An 18,074-nucleotide genomic window follows, 5' to 3' on the forward strand; every position below is an offset into this window, starting at 1 on the left:
TTTTTTTTTTTTATATATATATATATATATATATTTTCACACACACACACACACACACTGGTGACTGCTACCTTACCTTTTCACCACTTGCAAAGCAATACCCTGTTTAGGAAGGGTAAAAAGGATTTCTGGGAGTAGCAATGGACACAAGAAAAAAGCTATAAATTCTTATTTCAGCAGTACATTTGTTGATTTCTTACAAACCCACCAAATATACCAGAGAAAAGAAAAACCTAATTCACCTGGATGAGTAGTTAATCTCCACCCAGCCTATCTTCCAACAGATATGAAGAAAGACTCCACCCACTAATGTCTGCCACCTACAAGAAACAAAATGACAATTATTTTCAGCTTAAGTAGCAAGAATAGATACAGAACATACTAATGCAGTTAAATTCCAAACAAGCAGTGAATATTGTTCATTCACTTTTACAAAAGGTAAAAAAGCAGGGCACAGTACACAAATCCATTGACAATAGTGTTGAGATTTTGGCAAGGGACACTTCTGCTACAGTTAAAGTATGCACTGATGTCAACTTGCCAGTGACAGGATATCTATAGAGCATCCTTGTCTGCTTCCATACATTGCTCCCTCACTGGCCAGATGAGTGAGGAGTTGCTCCATCAATAGCGAGTAGCATTCTGCTGCATTTCGATCACCAAGGGATTGACACCTTGCTCACCTGGCCAGCAAGGGAGTGGTGCAAGAAAACAGGTGAGCATTTTCTCTCCACTTTGTAATAATCTCATCTCCGGCCAGTTGTTGCCAACGACAGGATGACCAGTGTAATAAAGGCCCTGGGGTGTTTTAGGAATTACATTACTGTTAGGAAGTTGGAGTAAAGGCTTAAAATTAACCCTTTGCTCGCCCAGTGCAAAGCAACAGGTTCACCATACTACTGCCTTCTCCAGTTGCACCCACTTACCTTGCAAAAAAGGACAACAGAGCTCCAAGTATGGAGCACTGTCAAAAAGCGGTTACTGAATAAACCGAGACCAGTAAATTTTGTTATAAAAATATACATTTTATTTGAAAAACATCAAAGTGTTGCACCCATGATACCACCTCTCAATAATTTTGTAAAAGAACAACGTTGTTCAGAGCACTCATCCACTCATTCACTCCTCCTATGAATCCCATACACTCTACAGCAATGAAAATCTTCAGGGTTCAAAGGAGATAATACTCCTAGTATAGCACCTGATTCCTCTTAGGTAATTATGGCCTGCTTGACGATGAGCGCTCTGAACAACGTTGTTCTTTTACGAAATTATTGAGAGGTGGTATCATGGGTGCAACACTTTTATGTTTTTCAAATAAAATTTATATTTTTATAACAAAATTTACTGGTCTCGGTTTATTCAGTAACCGCTTTTTGACAGTGCTCCATACTTGGAGCTCTGTTGTCCTTTTTTGCATATTAATTTTGGTTATAAAACCTTGATGACCAGTCACTACTTCATTAAAGGGGATATACTATATATCGGAGCTCCAGGGTACCCACACCCCCGTTTTTCCACACCCACTTACCTTCTCTCGCCGTTTCCTTCTGCCACTCAGAGTAAAGAAAAATACCAAGAAATATAAGTATGACTCGCTCCCCTTCTTTGCACATGACACCAGCGCTGGTTAGGGCTGACTGACTGCTCTGGTACCCATCCCTGTGATATCATACTATCCCTCCCTCCCCCCCATGCCAAGGTGCTAGGTGTGATCCTCGACTCCAACCTCACTTTTCCACCCCACATCCAATCACTATAAATCCTGCCGCCTTCACCTTTGTAACATCTCCAAAATATGCCCCTGCCTCACCAATGAAAACACAAAAGATACACATCCGCTAACGTGTTGTTCTAGATCAATATTCGCCCATATGTCTGCTCTACCGCCCCAATTTATTTTTATTGATCAAAAGTAATCAGGCTTTAATAATTAAAAAAAACAAAAACACTATTAAGCCGCATTTCTATAATTGTCCAGAATAGGAATTGAGGAATTCTGATAATACACACCAATAGAGACAGAGCTACAAGTAGTGTTCACATAACTAGAAGTTCCATAACTAGGGGCTCCATAAGTTGTGGCCCTGAGAGGAAAGGGAAGGACAAGGGTGCAGACAGAGAAAAGGACTTGACTTATGATAAGACAATATAAATGGGCAAAAAAAGGAAGAAGTAGGTAAGAAAAGAGGAAACAGCTAAGGAAGAAGCAGAGAGAAAGGGGGAAGGGGATAAGGATAAAACAGGGAAAAAGAAAGGTAGGTGTCACAGGGGGCAAAATATCACAACAACAATGAAGTATATTCAAAACGAGAAGGTTGGGAGTAGGATATCCAGGGTTCCCAGACGGTCAAAAACGGGAATGGGTGTTATTCAGAATGGCAGTACATTTTTCATTGACCATTAACCCCAAAAGTCTGTACTTGACTGCTTCAAAACTCAGGGTAGGGGACTTCCAGGATTTAGCTATAACTATTTTGGTGGCCGTGAAAATATGTGTTACTAATGTACGTTGTTTCCTAAGCAAATTAGCAACAGGTCTATTAAGAAGAGCTTTACAGGGATCTTTACAAAGGTCAAAAGAAAATAAGGACCGAATGAGATTATAAACCCTAATCCATAAACGCCTAGCCACTGGACAGAACCACTAGATGTGAAACATGTTGCCCATCAAATATCAGCTTCTGAAGCATTGAGGTGAGTAACCCGGAATGAAACTAGCAAGGAATACCGGGGTATAATACCAATGAGAGAGAACCCGGGGTATAATACCAATGAAAGAATTCGCCAAAATGAACACATTTCTCAAACTTTTCGCTGTTGCTGTCCAAATGTCCTGCCAATCATCTAAAGAGATGGGCGAGTGAATATCTGATTCCCAGTGGGCCTGGTACATTCTAGTTGGGTTAGTAGCATGGGATAAAAGCAAGGAGTAAATGGTGGAGATCAGAACGGCAGTGGTTCTCAAAGGCAGGTTATAAGCAGGGTGCAGGTTGAGGACGAATAAGGGTCAAAAGAAAATGACGCAATTGCATATAATGGAAGTGTTCTCTTAATGAAATAAAGTGAGAGTCCCAAAGCGATTGAAATTATTTAATACCCGTTGGGGTAAGCAACGAATATACATCACGAAAGTCATACTTGTACCACCAATTAAATCGTTGAGGACATCGCAAACTAGGAGGAAAAAGGGAGGGACGAGGAAAGAAGTGATAAGGCAAAATTGGAGAGGCTAAAGTCCCAGAAAATTTGACATAATCGTAGTGTATGGGACATAGCTGGTTCTTATGATTTAGGGTGAAGAGAAGGAGGGATCCATGGGAGAGCAAAGGAAGAGGATGGCAATCTAAAAGATCCAGTGCTGCCCATAACGGAATATCCGTTTCATCATGAAGACGAGCAATAGGGGCAATGTTAGCAGCTAAATAATATTTGTGAAGATTCAGAACACTTAATCCTCTACTGAGTTTGGGGGGTAAAACAAATCTGCTTATTAATTCTAGGTCGAGACTTACCCCATATAAAATGAAGCACTTTGCGCTGATGAATACAGAGGACATGCGCCGGAGTGTACAAAAAGCATATAATAATAGATTTTGGAAGGTATCTGAGTGAATAAATTGGGAAGCGAAATTCGACTGGAGGTCATGGAGAGCAATATGCCGTCTGCAAACCACCCTAATTAATTTTGATGACTTTCACAATCCAGGTCAATGGATTTTTTTTTATGATAAATGTAAATAAGATTGATGCTTTAGACAAATGGATATAGCACACATGGCATATGTTGACCCTTTAAAAACCCCACTTCTCGATTTTTCTTCAAAACTTAAAAAGAAAACTCAGCGGATGCAGTGTCATAAACCCCTAAAGCCTGTTTCACACCTGAGCGTTTTTACACGCAAATGTATATGTGCAAAACACACATTTCCATTCAAGTCAATTCCAACTGTTAAAACGTTAGCGTTGCATCGCACATAGAAAAATCGCAAGTCGCACAAAACGATGCAGGAGCTATTTTGAAGCAGATCCCGCGCAGCGAACACATACCGTCACTCGCTCACTTCTCGATCATGTCCCTGCAGAGAGCCGTGACTGTCAGTCATGGCTCCCTGCAGGGATCCCCCCCACTGACTGGAGGAATGGACGGGGCTGTAGCTCGCGATATACTGAGCTTTGGGTCACGGTAGGATGCTAGTATATGTCCTCCCGTGACACTTAAGAAAACTATGGGGGAAAACACTTACCCCATAGTTATCTTTTAAAAAAGGTACCTGAATGTATTTTTAAGATCTAACTCCTGAGTTTAGTGTCACTTTAGTGCAATGCATATCTATGTGACAACCTTGCTAAAGCTTTTTCATGCAATTCAATTAGAATCAATTTTGGGAAGCACGTGTTCTCTTATCCATCCTTCCAGTTGGTGAAGCTAAGCTAATAAAAAATGGGCATGTAATGCAAACTACATTTTGTTTTTCCATTTTGACAAATTTATACAACTTGCATTGTTTCAAGTTATAGCTGCTGATGTGACATCAAATACTGATCACAAAGACAAAAAGTATTAAACAATAATTTATTACTTCCATCATTAAATATACACGTGTATATAAAATACTCACCCTTGAAAAAGGGTAGGATAGGTGAATTTCAGAATAGACAGAACATACTGGAAAACAAAGACCAGGTTAATTGGACAGACATCAATTAAGTTAAAACATAAATAAATCTAATTAGGACTTGTTCACATCAGTACACATGTAATGTGGACTACATAGAACAATCTATTAGAAGCAGGCCAAAGCTATGATAGTAAGGCTTTTCATGTACATAGGTTGAACTGGATACATAGGTTGAACTGGATGGACCTTGGTCTTTATTCAACTTTACATACGATGTTACTATGTATATTGACTTCTCCACATACAGAGTAAAGCTGGCCATACACTTATAGACTTGGGCACGAACGTTCATACAAATAAATCATCAGAACATTCAATAACGCCATTATACTCACCTGATCCTCGACCCTGCTTGGCTGCTAGACCGATCCCCACAGCCTCTTCTCCCCTGGGTATAAGGTCTGTGACGTCGTCATGTCTAATGCAGCTGCACTAGATGGGATGACACTAAGGGATGTTCTACCACCAAGGTGGAGAGGGACAGAGGCGAGCGCTCACAGCTGCAGCGCTAAGGATCAGGCGAGTATATTTTCTTTATTTGAGCCCTTAGACCAAAACAGGCAGTTAACCCTTGCAGTGCAGAAGTAGCCCCACTGAAAGGGGTAATTTTCAGATTTCCTGGAGTTCTTCTTTAAGACAGATCTTTACTCATTGGCAGCACATTCTTCACTGCAGACCGCAATACCACGCCCAGAAGGCAAACAATAACTGGGTACGCAGAACCAGCCAGTCCAGTCCTTTCTTATGTCATGATGTCCAACTAGGAAATGAGACACATGGAGCCAATACACTGGAAACCTGTCACTTCCACAACTTTTAGGTGTTCTAATTTTATTCATGTCTCCCAGGCTGTATATCTAAAGTGGACCTCCAGCAAAAATTTTCCGATTTAAGATTTGAACAGGGAAAGGTTAGAAAGTTTTTTTATTATTTCTTTATCCCCATTTGGGAATTTTTACCTGACACATAATTGGAAAGGAGAGGAAATCTTCTCCAAAATGAGAGGAAATCTCACCACTGAATGCTATCACTGGAACATTTGGGCCATTCAAGAGATTTTCCCTCTCCTCCTGTTCCAATGACGACTATAACATTACAGAGATTTTCCTCACTATCTGTCCCGGTGAAAACTGTGACATAAACAGCAATAAACATCTGACTTCATGTCTAATCCTTTCCTGTTTTGTCCAAAATATAAAAAAAGAGTTTTGGTTCGGAGCTCAGCTATAATATTGTTTATCCTGTCCTTGAAATCTAAATAGGCAGTGAGGACCAATTAGGGGTCTGATAACAGGGTACATGCTAGGAGTAGTGTGCAGGAAAGGACCGCTCACGAGACCCCTGTAGAATAACTAAACATGGCTTATTGTCTGATCGTATGAAGTAAATAAAACACAGAATACATCCACATCCAGTGCTAGGAAAACCTACTGGCAGGAACAAGGCGGACCGATGTTGCATCACACACATACAGTATAATGCAGTGTAAGGAGACCCAGTCACACTTCAGTGCTGTGCGTTAATGTGCACGTGTTAACATGCACTGCATTAGGGCAGCCCTTTCATTATGAATAGGCTTCCACAATGGAAGGAAAAAAAAACAATGCAATGCACAGAATATGCATTGTGATGGGCTGCAGTGCATTATGCACCACTGTACAATGTGCCACAATGAAAGGCACCGCAACACACCACACACATTGAGTAGGTGCACCTGGCATGTGCTGCCACAGCCTTTAAGTGTGAGTGGGCCCATAAAGTACCCCAGTTATGAAATGATGGCTGCCACTGTTGCCCTTGTTTTGACAATGTTAGCTACCTGGCTGCGTCTGGCTTCTGTATATTTGAGCCATACTGAAATATGCAGCAAATGAGTGTCAGAGAAAAGGCAGAAACATACAGTGCACTCAGAAAGTATTCAGACCCCCTTCACTTTTTTCAATGCTGTTACATTGCAGCCTGATACTATGGTTGTTTCAATTCTTTTTATTCTCATTAATCTACACTCAGTACTGGAGGTGCACCGAAAAGAAAATTTCAAAACCGAAACCAAAAATGAAAATAAAAGTCAGGCTGAAACCAAAAAATCTTTTTCACACAAAAAAAAAATACATTTTTTATACAATTGAAAAAAAATGTTTTATTTAATTTTTATTTATTTATTTATTTGAATTAAATATTTTTATTCTTTACTTTATTGTTGGGGGCTTCGGGGAAGTATTAGGCCCCTGATATTCCCCTTTTAAAATTGAAAAAGAGATTGCGAACACAGAGTCCTTAATCTCTTATTCTGCAGCCCGTTATAAATGAACAGGAATCCTCTATACTGAGTGTTCCTGTTCAATTCATAACTTGTGGAGATAGTATGTTTACCTTGTCCACCATCATGAATGAACAGGAAGTGATGTAGATCACTCCCATTCATTCACAATCATCGACACAGAAAACATACTCTGTCCTCAATTATTTACAAACACTCAGTGATCGCTGAGTGTTTGTACCCGCTCTCCATCCTGGATCGGCTGTCACAGAAGGCTGAGCAGTGAGGGAGGAGAGCTCAGCCTCCTGTGACAGCAATGACAGTTGCCACCACCCCCACACCGCGGGTCTCCATCTTGATCTGTCACAGGAGGCTGAGCAGTGAGGGAGGAGAGCTCAGCCTCCTGTGACAGCAATGACAGCTGCCACCACCCCCACACCGCGAGTCTCCATCTTGATCTGTCACAGGAGGCTGAGCGGTGCGGGGAGGAGAGACGCAGACCGCTCACATCGCTCTCCTTCTCCTGTGACAGTTTCTCTCCTCCCCGCTGGGACACAGAACACCCAACGGGGAGGAGAGAAACCACGGATGCACCGCTATTTCGGCCAACAAAATGGCACTTTCGGCATTTTGACAAAAGTGCCATTTTGAGCTGATATGTTAAAGGAGAACTATGAGATGAGTGATTTCCACTCACCTCATAGTTCTAGCCGACCTGTGACAATGAGACTGTCACAGGTCGGCTCAGTAGATCGGGAGGTGAGCGAACACATACCAGGTTCGCTCACCTCTCGATCCTGTCACGGCTCTCTGCCGTGACAGGGGGAGGGGCTGGATTCCCCCCTCCCCGATCTGCCAGCGCTGACTGGTGGAATGGACGGGGAGGGGGCGGGTACAGCTGGCTCTGCCTCTAGATAGGCAGAGCCAGCTGTCACTCACGCAGCTGGGCGGATCCCGTCATCTATGTCGGGATCCGCTCCGGCTGCGGCGTCTAAGTATACCGCGAGCTGTAGCTCGCGGTATACTGAGCTTAGGGTAACGGGAGGACGCTAATTTGTGTCCTCCCGTTACCCTAAGGAGAACTATGGGGAAAAACACTGACCCCATAGTTCTCCTTTAAGGGGACGAAATTCTGGTGCAGCCCTACTCAGTACCACATAATGAGAAAGTGAAAACAGAATTTTAGAAGTGTCAGCAATTACAACCTCAAGGCTTTTTGGGTATGAAGCCACAAGCTTTACACACCTGGATTGGGGGATTTTCAGCCATTCATTTTTGTGAATCCTTTCAAGCTCAGTCAGGTTGAATGGAGACCGTCGGTGGACAGCCATTTTCAGGTCTCAGTGTCTTCTAAGACTGGAGCAGACCGAATCTGGAGCAACTGGAGCAGACAGAATCTGGAGCAGGTGTCCATAGCAACCAGCTTATATCTTTAATTTACAAAGCTTAACTACACAAACTGAACAGAGAAGCTGATTGGTTGTCATAGACAACTGCTCCAGATTATGCATGGATGCGGGATTCCTATCGCCCACGACATGCAGTTCCGTGCACCGGGAAGGTGTTTTTGTTTTTTTCTACATTTAGCCCTGCTATGGGCAAGCAGGGCTAAATGTAAAGCGGGGAAGCCCCTCGTTCTCCGAACTGCTCTGTGTGATCAGTGAGACAGAAGTGCTGGACTCAACGCTTCCTGTCTCAGCTGTTGGGCTGCACACAGATCAAGCACAATGCTGTGTTGAATCTACTGTATTAGAGGCCAAGCTTCATAAGGAGAGCCTGTCATCTCTAAACGCTATCACATAAGGGGCCTGTGAAATAAAAAAAACTATTTTTAAACAAAGAGCTAAGTGCTAAGAAAAAGTTTAAAAAGAAGAAGAAGTTCTACTTACCCAAACTGCAGAGCGGGCTGGCCACTACTCCAGTCCCTGAAGCATGTTTACTCCTCCATGGCACCGATGGTATGTCCCTTGGCATCCTCATGTCCTATACAGTGGGGGGAATTTAGGGAATTTATTAAAACTGGAGCTGACAAAATCTGGAGCAGCTGCCCATAGTAACCAATTAGCTTCTCTCTTCATTTTTTTCTTATTTGAATTTAAAAGAAGCTGATTGGTTACTATGGACAACTGCTCCGGATTCTGTCTGCTTCAATTTTGATACATTCCCCCCACTGTGTATAGAACATGATGACTTGAGGATCCTAAGACTGCTGCAGCAGAGGGGGAGAAAGGCTCCAGGGACTGGTCTAACAGCAAACTGGCTCCGAGGATCGGGGGATTTTTTTTTTGAGCACCTAGCCAATTTAAAATGAATGGGCCAATAATGCACCTCAATTGCCCAGAAATCAAACCTGCAACTTTTCTGGCAGCACACTGCAAGGCACATTAGTGTCACACAGGATCCTCTTCCTCAGGCAGCGACATGTCACTGTCTTAGGAAGGGGATCCCGTGTGACCCTGAAACGTTTGTTGCATTAATTGTGATATGCTGCACCTCGTCAATAAATAGACGTTTATGCATTCTCAATTGGAGTGCCGGTGTCTCTGCTTTTATCTATGCGCATTTTTGTGCCACGCAGATATCGCACAGGTGTGAACAAGCTGCATTGGCATGTATTAGGTTTTTTGTTTTGCGCATTTCCGCTAATGTGTGTACAGAGCCTAACAGAAGGTCCGTGCCTCTGTACAGAGAGGTGCTGGAGGGATAGTCTGCAGGAACCTGGGCATTGCATCTGTGACCCTCTGATTGAAGTCGCAATGCTTTGCAGACTCAAATGCAGAAATAGAACGCATGCATGCACAGTTTTTCCCCCCAATATGGGTGCATTTATTATTTGCAAAAAGCAGAACATGCCTTTAACGCAATTTGATAATCCTTACTGTAAATATATATCCCAAATCCATCAGTGCACTTCCTAACACCTAGACACAGCCCTTCACCTTCTGAGAAATCTAAGCCCAATACAGATGTGTGCTCCTTCAGGCCCCCTGGGCTCACCTTGTTTGTGAAGTAAGAAGCCAAATAGAAGGAGCAGAAGGTGAGACCCACCGCGGGTCCCCTAAAATACATCTGTCACCGCATTCCACTGCTCTGATCGCTTCTTATGCTTCCCAATACGGTCAGCTACAAGAGAGGAAAAGAATCAGCAGCAGGCTGCCATGACACTTACACGTTGCTCTGCGGCTCCTCCAATCAGCATAAGGTGTCACTTTGTACGCCCCGCCTCCTCTTACACGCGTCCGTGTACTGTGGAGCGGGCGCCTGTGTAGATATTTACATATCCCCGCCCACTCTGTACACCAGGCTCAATGCAATCCTGAGCTCGGGGAAGCTCATGTTATACGGCGAGAGGAAAGTCAGGGGCGGCTGTCATAACAGAGAATCAATGTAGACCACAGCAATAAGAAACCTGACAGGGGTATCATCGTTCTTCACTCTATCCCATAATAAAATATTAAAATGACTGATTTCATGAACGAATCAGTGAGGATGTCTAACAAAAAACTTTATTGTATTAGTTTTGTAGACTGACAGCTGTCTGTACACAAATCCCATTGTCTACGTGTGTATTGGGACTAATGCACTTCTCTGAACTCAGACCCTCTGCATTCAGTGTCTGTATACAGGTAAACAATAGGATCTATGTATATACCCGTACAGCTGCTGACATTGATCTATACAGGCTATATCGACTGACTGGCAGATTATATATCTAGCTCTATCTATAGATAGAGATAGATAGATAGATAGATAGATAGATAGATAGATAGATAGATAGATAGATAGATAGCTCTATCTGTAGATAGAGATAGATGTATATCTATCTTTAGATATAGATATATATCAGTGTACTTTTGCTGTCCCCTCAAAATAACTTAACACACAGCCATTAATGTCTAAACTGCAGGCAACAAAAGTGAATACACCCCTAAGGCCCCATTCACACCTGACCGTTTTGTAGCGCGTCCTACGCTCGATGAATGCTCTACAAAACGGTCAAAAAAATAAATAGCACTGTAGTCAATGGCCTCGTTCCCACCTGTCCGTATTTCCGCCCGTCCCGAGCGCACTACAAAACGGCCCACGCATGAAAAGGTCCCGGAGCGTTTTTTGCTGCGTATTGGTCCGTTTTGTAGGGCGTTTTCCATTTGTATACTGCCAAGTAGCCTTTGGAATCGCGCGATTCAACATGGCACCTCATGGCAAAGAACTCTCTGATGATCTGAAAAAAAGAATTGTTGCTCTACATAAAGATGGCCTAGGCTATAAGAAGATTGCCAAGACCCTGAAACTGAGCTGCAGGATGATGGCCAAGACCATACAACGGTTTAACAAGACAGGTTCCACTCAGAACAGTCCTCAACATGGTCGACCAAAGAAGTTGAGTGCACATGCTCAGCATCATATCCAGAGGTTGCCTTTGGGAAATAGATGTATGAGTGCTGCCAGCATTGCTGCAGAGGTTGAAGGGGTGGGGAGTTAGCCTGTATAACGACTCTAAACACACCTCTAAGACGACCACTGCCTTGCTAAAGAAGCTGAGGGTAAAGGTGATGGACTGGCCAAGCATGTCTCCAGACCTAAACCCTATTGAGCATCTGTGGGGCATCCTAAAACGGAAGGTGGAGGAGCGCATGTTCTCTAACATCCACCAGCTCCGTGATGTCGTCATGGAGGAGTGGAAGAGGACTCCAGTGGTAACCTGTTAAGCTCTGGTGAACTCCATGCCCAAGAGGGTTAAGGCAGTGCTGGAAAATAATGGTGGCCACACAAAATATTGACACTTTGGGCCCAATTTGGACATTTTCACTTGGGTGTACTCACTTTTGTTGCCAGCGGTTTAGACATAATGGCTGTGTGTTGAGTTATTTTGAGGGAACAGCAAATGTACACTGATATACAAGCTGTACACTCACTACTTTACATTGTAGCAAAGTGTCACATGAAATGATATAATAAAATATTTACAAAAATGTGAGGGGTGTACTCACTCCTGTGAGATACTGTATATATACTGTACCTGATGATCTGTACGGCAATTTCTAGCCAAGTGAGTTGATTTTAACAGCTAGATTTTAGTGTCTAAACTATGAACAAAACTGTATCTTATTTGTGTATCACTCGGCTGTAGATCCTCAAATCATCTCTGAATTGGTGCTGACACTGTCCTTCCTTCTGGGGGGTAGCTATTTTTGTTCCCCATAGTCCGTGTGTGTGTGTGTTAGTTATAAAGTAGCCACCGCTCCAAACTCGCTCCCGTGATGGACTACAATCTCAATACAAATGAGTAAACTAAACATGAGCTTGTAGTCCATCACGGGAGTGAGTTTGGAGCGGTGGCTACATTACAACACACACAGGAGACCATGGGGAACAAAAGTAGCCACCCTCCAGAAGGAAGGACAGTGTCAGCACCAATTCAGAGAAGATTTGAGGATCTATAGCCGAGTGGTACACAAATAAGGTCCAGTATTGTTAAGAGTTAAGGTACTTGAATGTATTTTTAAGATTTAACTCCTGAGTTAAGTGTCACTTTAAAGCAAATCAGTGCTCAGTGGTTCTTCCTGTTAACCTCTACATCATTGTTCTACCCTGTGGAGGAAAGCATGTGCTGCTGCGGAATGAGGAGTAAGGTAAGTATACCTGGTTCCCTGCCCTTTTCTGGACTATCCAAATCCAAAAAGATCCGCAGGAGTTAGCACAGGATCAGCACAACGTAAAAGACAGCATGTCCTATAAATATCCAAAACACAGTCAGCTGTTATATAAGGACACATTGGGCAGTATGTCATATAAGGATCAATAACACACAGTGTATATGGACATGGATATAACACAAGGGGCGGTATGTCACATAAGGATCCATGACACATAGGGCGGTATGTCACATAGGGCAGTATATCATATAAAGATGCATGACACATAGGGCAGTATATCATATAAAGATGCATGACACATAGGGCAGTAGATCATATAAAGATCCATGACACACAGTTCAGTAGATTATATACAGATCCATGACACACAGGGCAGTACATCATATAAAGATCCATGACACATAGGACAGTAGATCATATAAAGATCCATGACATATAGGACAGTAGATCTTATATTGATCCATGACACATATGACAGTATATCATATAAAGATCAATGACACATAGGACAGTATATCATATAAAGATCCATAGCACACAAGGCAAGATATTAGAATTTATAGCACACGGGGCAGCATATCATGTAAGGATCTATGACACATAGGGCGTGTGTCAGATAAGCATTGACAACACATAGGTCAACATGACACAATAAGTTCGACAACAAAGACGTCAGCTAGACAAACAACGAGCGCCGTCCCCATGGTGACGCATCCCTTTCGTGCAAAGAAAACATATAGCCCCCCCCCAAAAAAAAAAAAATTAATGTCTGTCACGTACATGTTCAACACCCAATCATGGTTCTTGCTTTGTGTGTCTAACAAACACCCATTACGTCACTCCATGGATCGGACACTAGAGGCCGCTGGTTACATCTTTATATAGGTAGACATTTTACCGAAGCCGCTTGCTTAATGGCTTTGAGAAAACCCACCGATAAAATATAACATTATAATACCAGCATGTTTAATGTCTCTAGGTATATAATAAAGCATACAAAATTACTTTTTTTTTTTAAATACTAGTATTTATTCTATAGAATGTAGTCTAAAATATAGGACATGTGAGAGACGGAAAAGGCCACAGTGTCACCTCTACCATTCCTCAGCGATGAGGGAATGGACACGTGAGGAGGGCGTTCCCAACAAGCTTTGACTATCCCAGGGTGCATTGCGCTGCTCTGTCATACACCGGTTTCGGCGACGAACTAACTGACTGTGCGGCCTCAAAGCGACCACAGCTTCAATCTCTGACTTCTATCTGCTATTATCTCGGCTAGGAGTAGGACAATCCGCAGATCTCCTCTCAGCTCTATATACAGAACAGATCTACACAGCGAATACCGTCCATAGCAGGACTCGTAGTGAGGCTCGGACAAGTCCAGACGTATCCCAGTGTTGTACTGAGCTCAGTCTACGACATTTCTACAGTGTATTCTATCGGTCCGACCTCTCCTCCTTATACTCTGCCTATTCCGTCCATATCCAGCATCGACCATAGTCTGAATGAGAAGATGGACCAAGGGGGAATCATCACACCCGAATCCCGGCCGGTGAGACACCCCTACGTTAGCCTCATGTGTAGCTACAAGCTAATATTTACGTACGTGTGTATGATTTTATATATATATATATAGATATATATATCACACTTTCCGCGGATGCCCATGACCATATAAGGGCACAGCTGCCGCTTTGTGCTGACAGTGTACCAGCCATGTACGGCCCCAATCCTGCTGGTCACGTGACTGTATCTGAAGACTTCTTAAAGCCATAGTCCAAAAAAAAAATTTTTGTGAGGTGGGGGGAGGGGTAGCACAAGTAATGTGTTACCTCTACTGATGAGTATCCAATGCTGGGATGTATACTATACAAATCATATCTTCATTGACAGAGTATATTATTCTGCTCTTCCAGTGGATTGTGTCCTTTTACCTGCCTCCTCTTCTCCCCTTATCCATTCACCAACAGCCATGTGTTCTTTTCACAGAATGCAAGGCGCTCTGTAAATGGACGGGGAGAGAGGAAGGGGTCAGCGAATGACATGTTCTCTCCTTATCTAGTGACGTTCAATCTCTTTAGCTGAGACCCGAATAGCAGTAAAAACCCAGTAGGGGGTCTAATGTATGTGAGATAGGGACCTTAGATTATAAGGGATGGGGAGGGACTGATGTGAATGTGCCCTATGTAAAGTGCTGTGTAAATTGTCGGCGCTATATAAATACTTGTAATAAAAAAAAATCTTTCTCACTAGAAAAAGAAGTGCTGTAAGATTTTTCGGCTTGACGTGCACTTTACTATTAGCTGTGGTCTGATAAAGACTGCTGCCTAGCATTAGAAATGACTGGGTGGTTTGCCATTAGATGGCACAGGTCTCCTCCCATCCCGGTGACTCCTGGCAGATTATTTAGCAGCGGCTTCACTGCCCACTTTTTATTACCTTGCTGCATTTATAGGATGACTCTTGTACTTTGTTCACCTGTTTCACAATATCTGATGTTGGTGATGTCACACAACGCCAGGCATTTCCATCTGACTCGCTGATTATATCTTCGCTGTCATACTGCTTTTTGCGGTTACATTGGTTTCTGTAGAGCGAGAAGAGGATCGGCAGAGTGGTGTATTAGTAGTTGAAGTAAAGTTTATCTCCATTTATAAAGAGAAACGAGTCTCGTGTCATTCTAAATATATTCATGCTAATTTATAGGTTGGACCTGAAGGTGGCAGATCTGCTGGCTGAATACGTTCATGCTTCTTAGCCTCCTATGTGATAACAATAAAGTGAAGTGTAAAAAAAAAATGAAAGAACCATAAAAAAAAGTTGCATATAAAAAATATTGTTTTTAAGTCCCCCGCCCCCCACATACACACTCAAACGTGTCGGGTGCGTCTACGTGTGGAAACGATGATTGCGCCTATTGTGCCGCACATGTTGCATGTCACTGCAAATGTCGGAGTGGGATGAATAATTTTAGGGCCATTAATTACTGATAACACTAAACTGATGAGCGGTAAAAACTTTTAGGCTGGGTTCACACCTGACCGGTTTTTTTATGCTCGTTTTTTTCGTTCAGTGAAACGTGCGTTTCACTGGCTGTATGATTTTTTTTTTTGCTTGTTTGTTTTTTCCTTTTATTTTCTCTATTTCAAAAAAAAAAAATTATATTTTGTTTCACTTTTAAACTTCCTGCCGGCTCCACCCCCCGCAGCCGCTTGCAAGGGACGGAACCCGGAAGTCGGCAGCCGACGACGACACTGCGGGGATCGCGGACAAGGTAAGACCTGTACGCTGTATTCCTGGGTGTGGCTCGGGTTTACCGCTTTGTTAACCCCGATCCACACTCTGGAATACCAATGGAAACGCGCGGCAAAACGCCCCAAAGAAGCTCCTGTACTTCTTTGGGCGTAGGGTGTTTTGCAGCGCGTTCCTACACGCTGTAAAACGACTAGGTGGGAACCATGCCCATAGGCAATCATTGGTTTTCACATGTTGAGCGTTTTACAGCGTGTAGGAACGCGCTGTAAAATGCCCAGGTGTGAACCAGGCCTTAAAGCGTCGCCTATGACCAATTTTGGGTGTGGTGGATTTTTTTTTTGCGGGTAATAGTAAGGCTTGACATGTTTGGTGTCTATTTACCCGACGTGACCCCATCTTTTATATTTTACCAAACAAATTTGGTAATAATGTTTCATAACATTTCATAGGGAAACAGGTTTTGTTTTTTTGTTTTTCTTCAAAATTTAAGGTACTTTTTTGTTATATAGTAAACAATAAAACCCGCAGTGGTGATTAAATACCACCAAAAGAAAGCTCTATCTGTCCCAAAAAATGGTCTAAAATTCATTTCAGTACAGCGTTGCATGACGGAGTAAATGTCAGTCCAAAGTACCGCAGAACTGAAAAATGGCCTGGCCAGGAAGGGGGTGTAAACACCCTGGTCAGCAAGTGGTTAAGATTAAATTCCCGAGTTTAGTGTCCCTTTAATGAAAGTGGAAGAGCAGCAGAGAAACCACACTTCCCTTTCCTGTTAGGCAGAGCTGTGCAAACATTGGGACATTGGGACTGAATAGACAGAAATACAAATCCTTTGGCAGGTAAAACAACTTGTATGTGTGTATATGCTGTTTGCCTGCGGTTCAGGTTGAGGTAAGGTGCATTTAAGGTAGGGGCAGGGTAGGTAAGGTGGGGGCAGGTGCCATTATCTATCGGTTTGTCTTTGTCACCTACAAAAATAGGGCATTCATATAATTTTGGAATGAATCTAGTTTTCATTGTTTTGTAGTTCCTTTTTACATTGTGTGTAAAGCTTATATATATATATATATTTCATTTTAGAGCCCTTGGGGTTTACCTGCAAAGCCTGTGAATCAGTGCTCGTTGGCAGAAGTCATGAGCGAAGAGCTGGCTAGAGAGCTGCAGCTGGAGGAAGAGAGACATGTGTCCCCAGAAGAAGTACTGTAAGTTACATATCAACCTCTGTCTGCTCCAATAAGATGTATCATATACTGTATATACCGGCTGTACAAAACCTGCAATGTTTGCCATTATATTTGTGTAGGTTCCCAATTCAGACTTTTCTTCATTATTAGTCTTTTTAAGTCGTCTACTATATTTATTTAGCTAAAGTGGGAAAAAAAATTCTTATAGAAAAGTATAATGGCGTCTGTACTAAAAAATCTCCCAAATTGTGTATGTTTGTAAACGTAAAAGTGGAGATGAACTGAAATAAAATGAAGATTTATCATGTAAGGAACATCTAGAAATTGTAATTGTTTCAGTCACGGCACCCTTATGCAAATCTTAAGGCATTACAGTCTAAAATATACAAATTGACATGTGCCCCCCAAAGTACTTTTTTCAAACGGGTCTGGTATGGATTTTAAGGGGAAAAACATTTGCATCAGGGGCCCCTCCTTTCACATCAGATTCCCCCCGTCACACTAGAAGCTGCCCCTCAAATAGGAAATGTCTGCTTCATATCAGGAGCTCCCCCCTTCAAATTATGAGCCTCCATTGGAAGCCTGCCTGCACCATGGAAAATTGTGATGCTGTGTGAATATTTCGAGGTACCCCAGAAGAAGGCAGATTAAGGCTGCAGTAGATGCCATCAAGCTCTCTGTTTATTCAAGTGCCGATGTTTCAGCTTGGCAGGGCTATGGCTTTGCTTGATATTGGCCGTTAAATCTGTTCCTGTAGCATTAAGTTGGCTTGCTATGGAGAGTGGAAAGTTTATACTCCAACAGATTATAAATTGTCCATAGAACTGAATGGAGATAGTGGTACGCAAGGGCAAGACCCAAAGGAGAGGACAGTGAAGAAGCTGTGTGGGCCAAGTAGTCTGCACAGCAAAAATCGGTTGGGGATGGGTAAGTATGAGACTTGTCAGTGGATAAGGGAATGGGAGCACAATAAGTGAATCCACTAATATTGAAGTTACACTTATGAGCTTGTATTTACCAGTTATTCTTATGTTCC

At 42.6% G+C, this 18,074-nt stretch overlaps 2 protein-coding genes across 2 annotated transcripts in view; one reads left to right on the forward strand and one right to left on the reverse strand.

Moving 5' to 3' along the window:
* The window catches only part of TMEM241 (transmembrane protein 241), an 89,327-nt gene extending 79,220 nt beyond the window's left edge, over positions 1-10,107 (reverse strand). Inside the window, exons 1-3 of the mRNA XM_018566753.1 lie at positions 9,940-10,107; positions 4,623-4,669; positions 243-320 (exon numbers count right to left, since the gene is read on the reverse strand). Of these exons, the coding sequence (XP_018422255.1) occupies positions 243-320; positions 4,623-4,669; positions 9,940-10,011 (197 nt within the window). The 5' untranslated portion in view covers positions 10,012-10,107. The remainder of the gene's footprint in view (positions 1-242; positions 321-4,622; positions 4,670-9,939) is intronic.
* A 3,781-nt stretch (positions 10,108-13,888) lies between these two features.
* RIOK3 (RIO kinase 3) overlaps positions 13,889-18,074 on the forward strand; it is a 13,851-nt gene continuing 9,665 nt past the window's right edge. The window contains exons 1-2 of the mRNA XM_018566752.1: positions 13,889-14,151; positions 16,935-17,056. Coding sequence (XP_018422254.1) covers positions 14,113-14,151; positions 16,935-17,056 — 161 coding nt within the window. The 5' untranslated portion in view covers positions 13,889-14,112. The remainder of the gene's footprint in view (positions 14,152-16,934; positions 17,057-18,074) is intronic.

The sequence above is a fragment of the Nanorana parkeri genome, unplaced genomic scaffold, assembly GCF_000935625.1.
Source record: "Nanorana parkeri isolate BGI_ZX_2015 unplaced genomic scaffold, ASM93562v1 scaffold971, whole genome shotgun sequence".
NCBI classification, from domain to species: Eukaryota; Metazoa; Chordata; class Amphibia; order Anura; family Dicroglossidae; genus Nanorana; species Nanorana parkeri.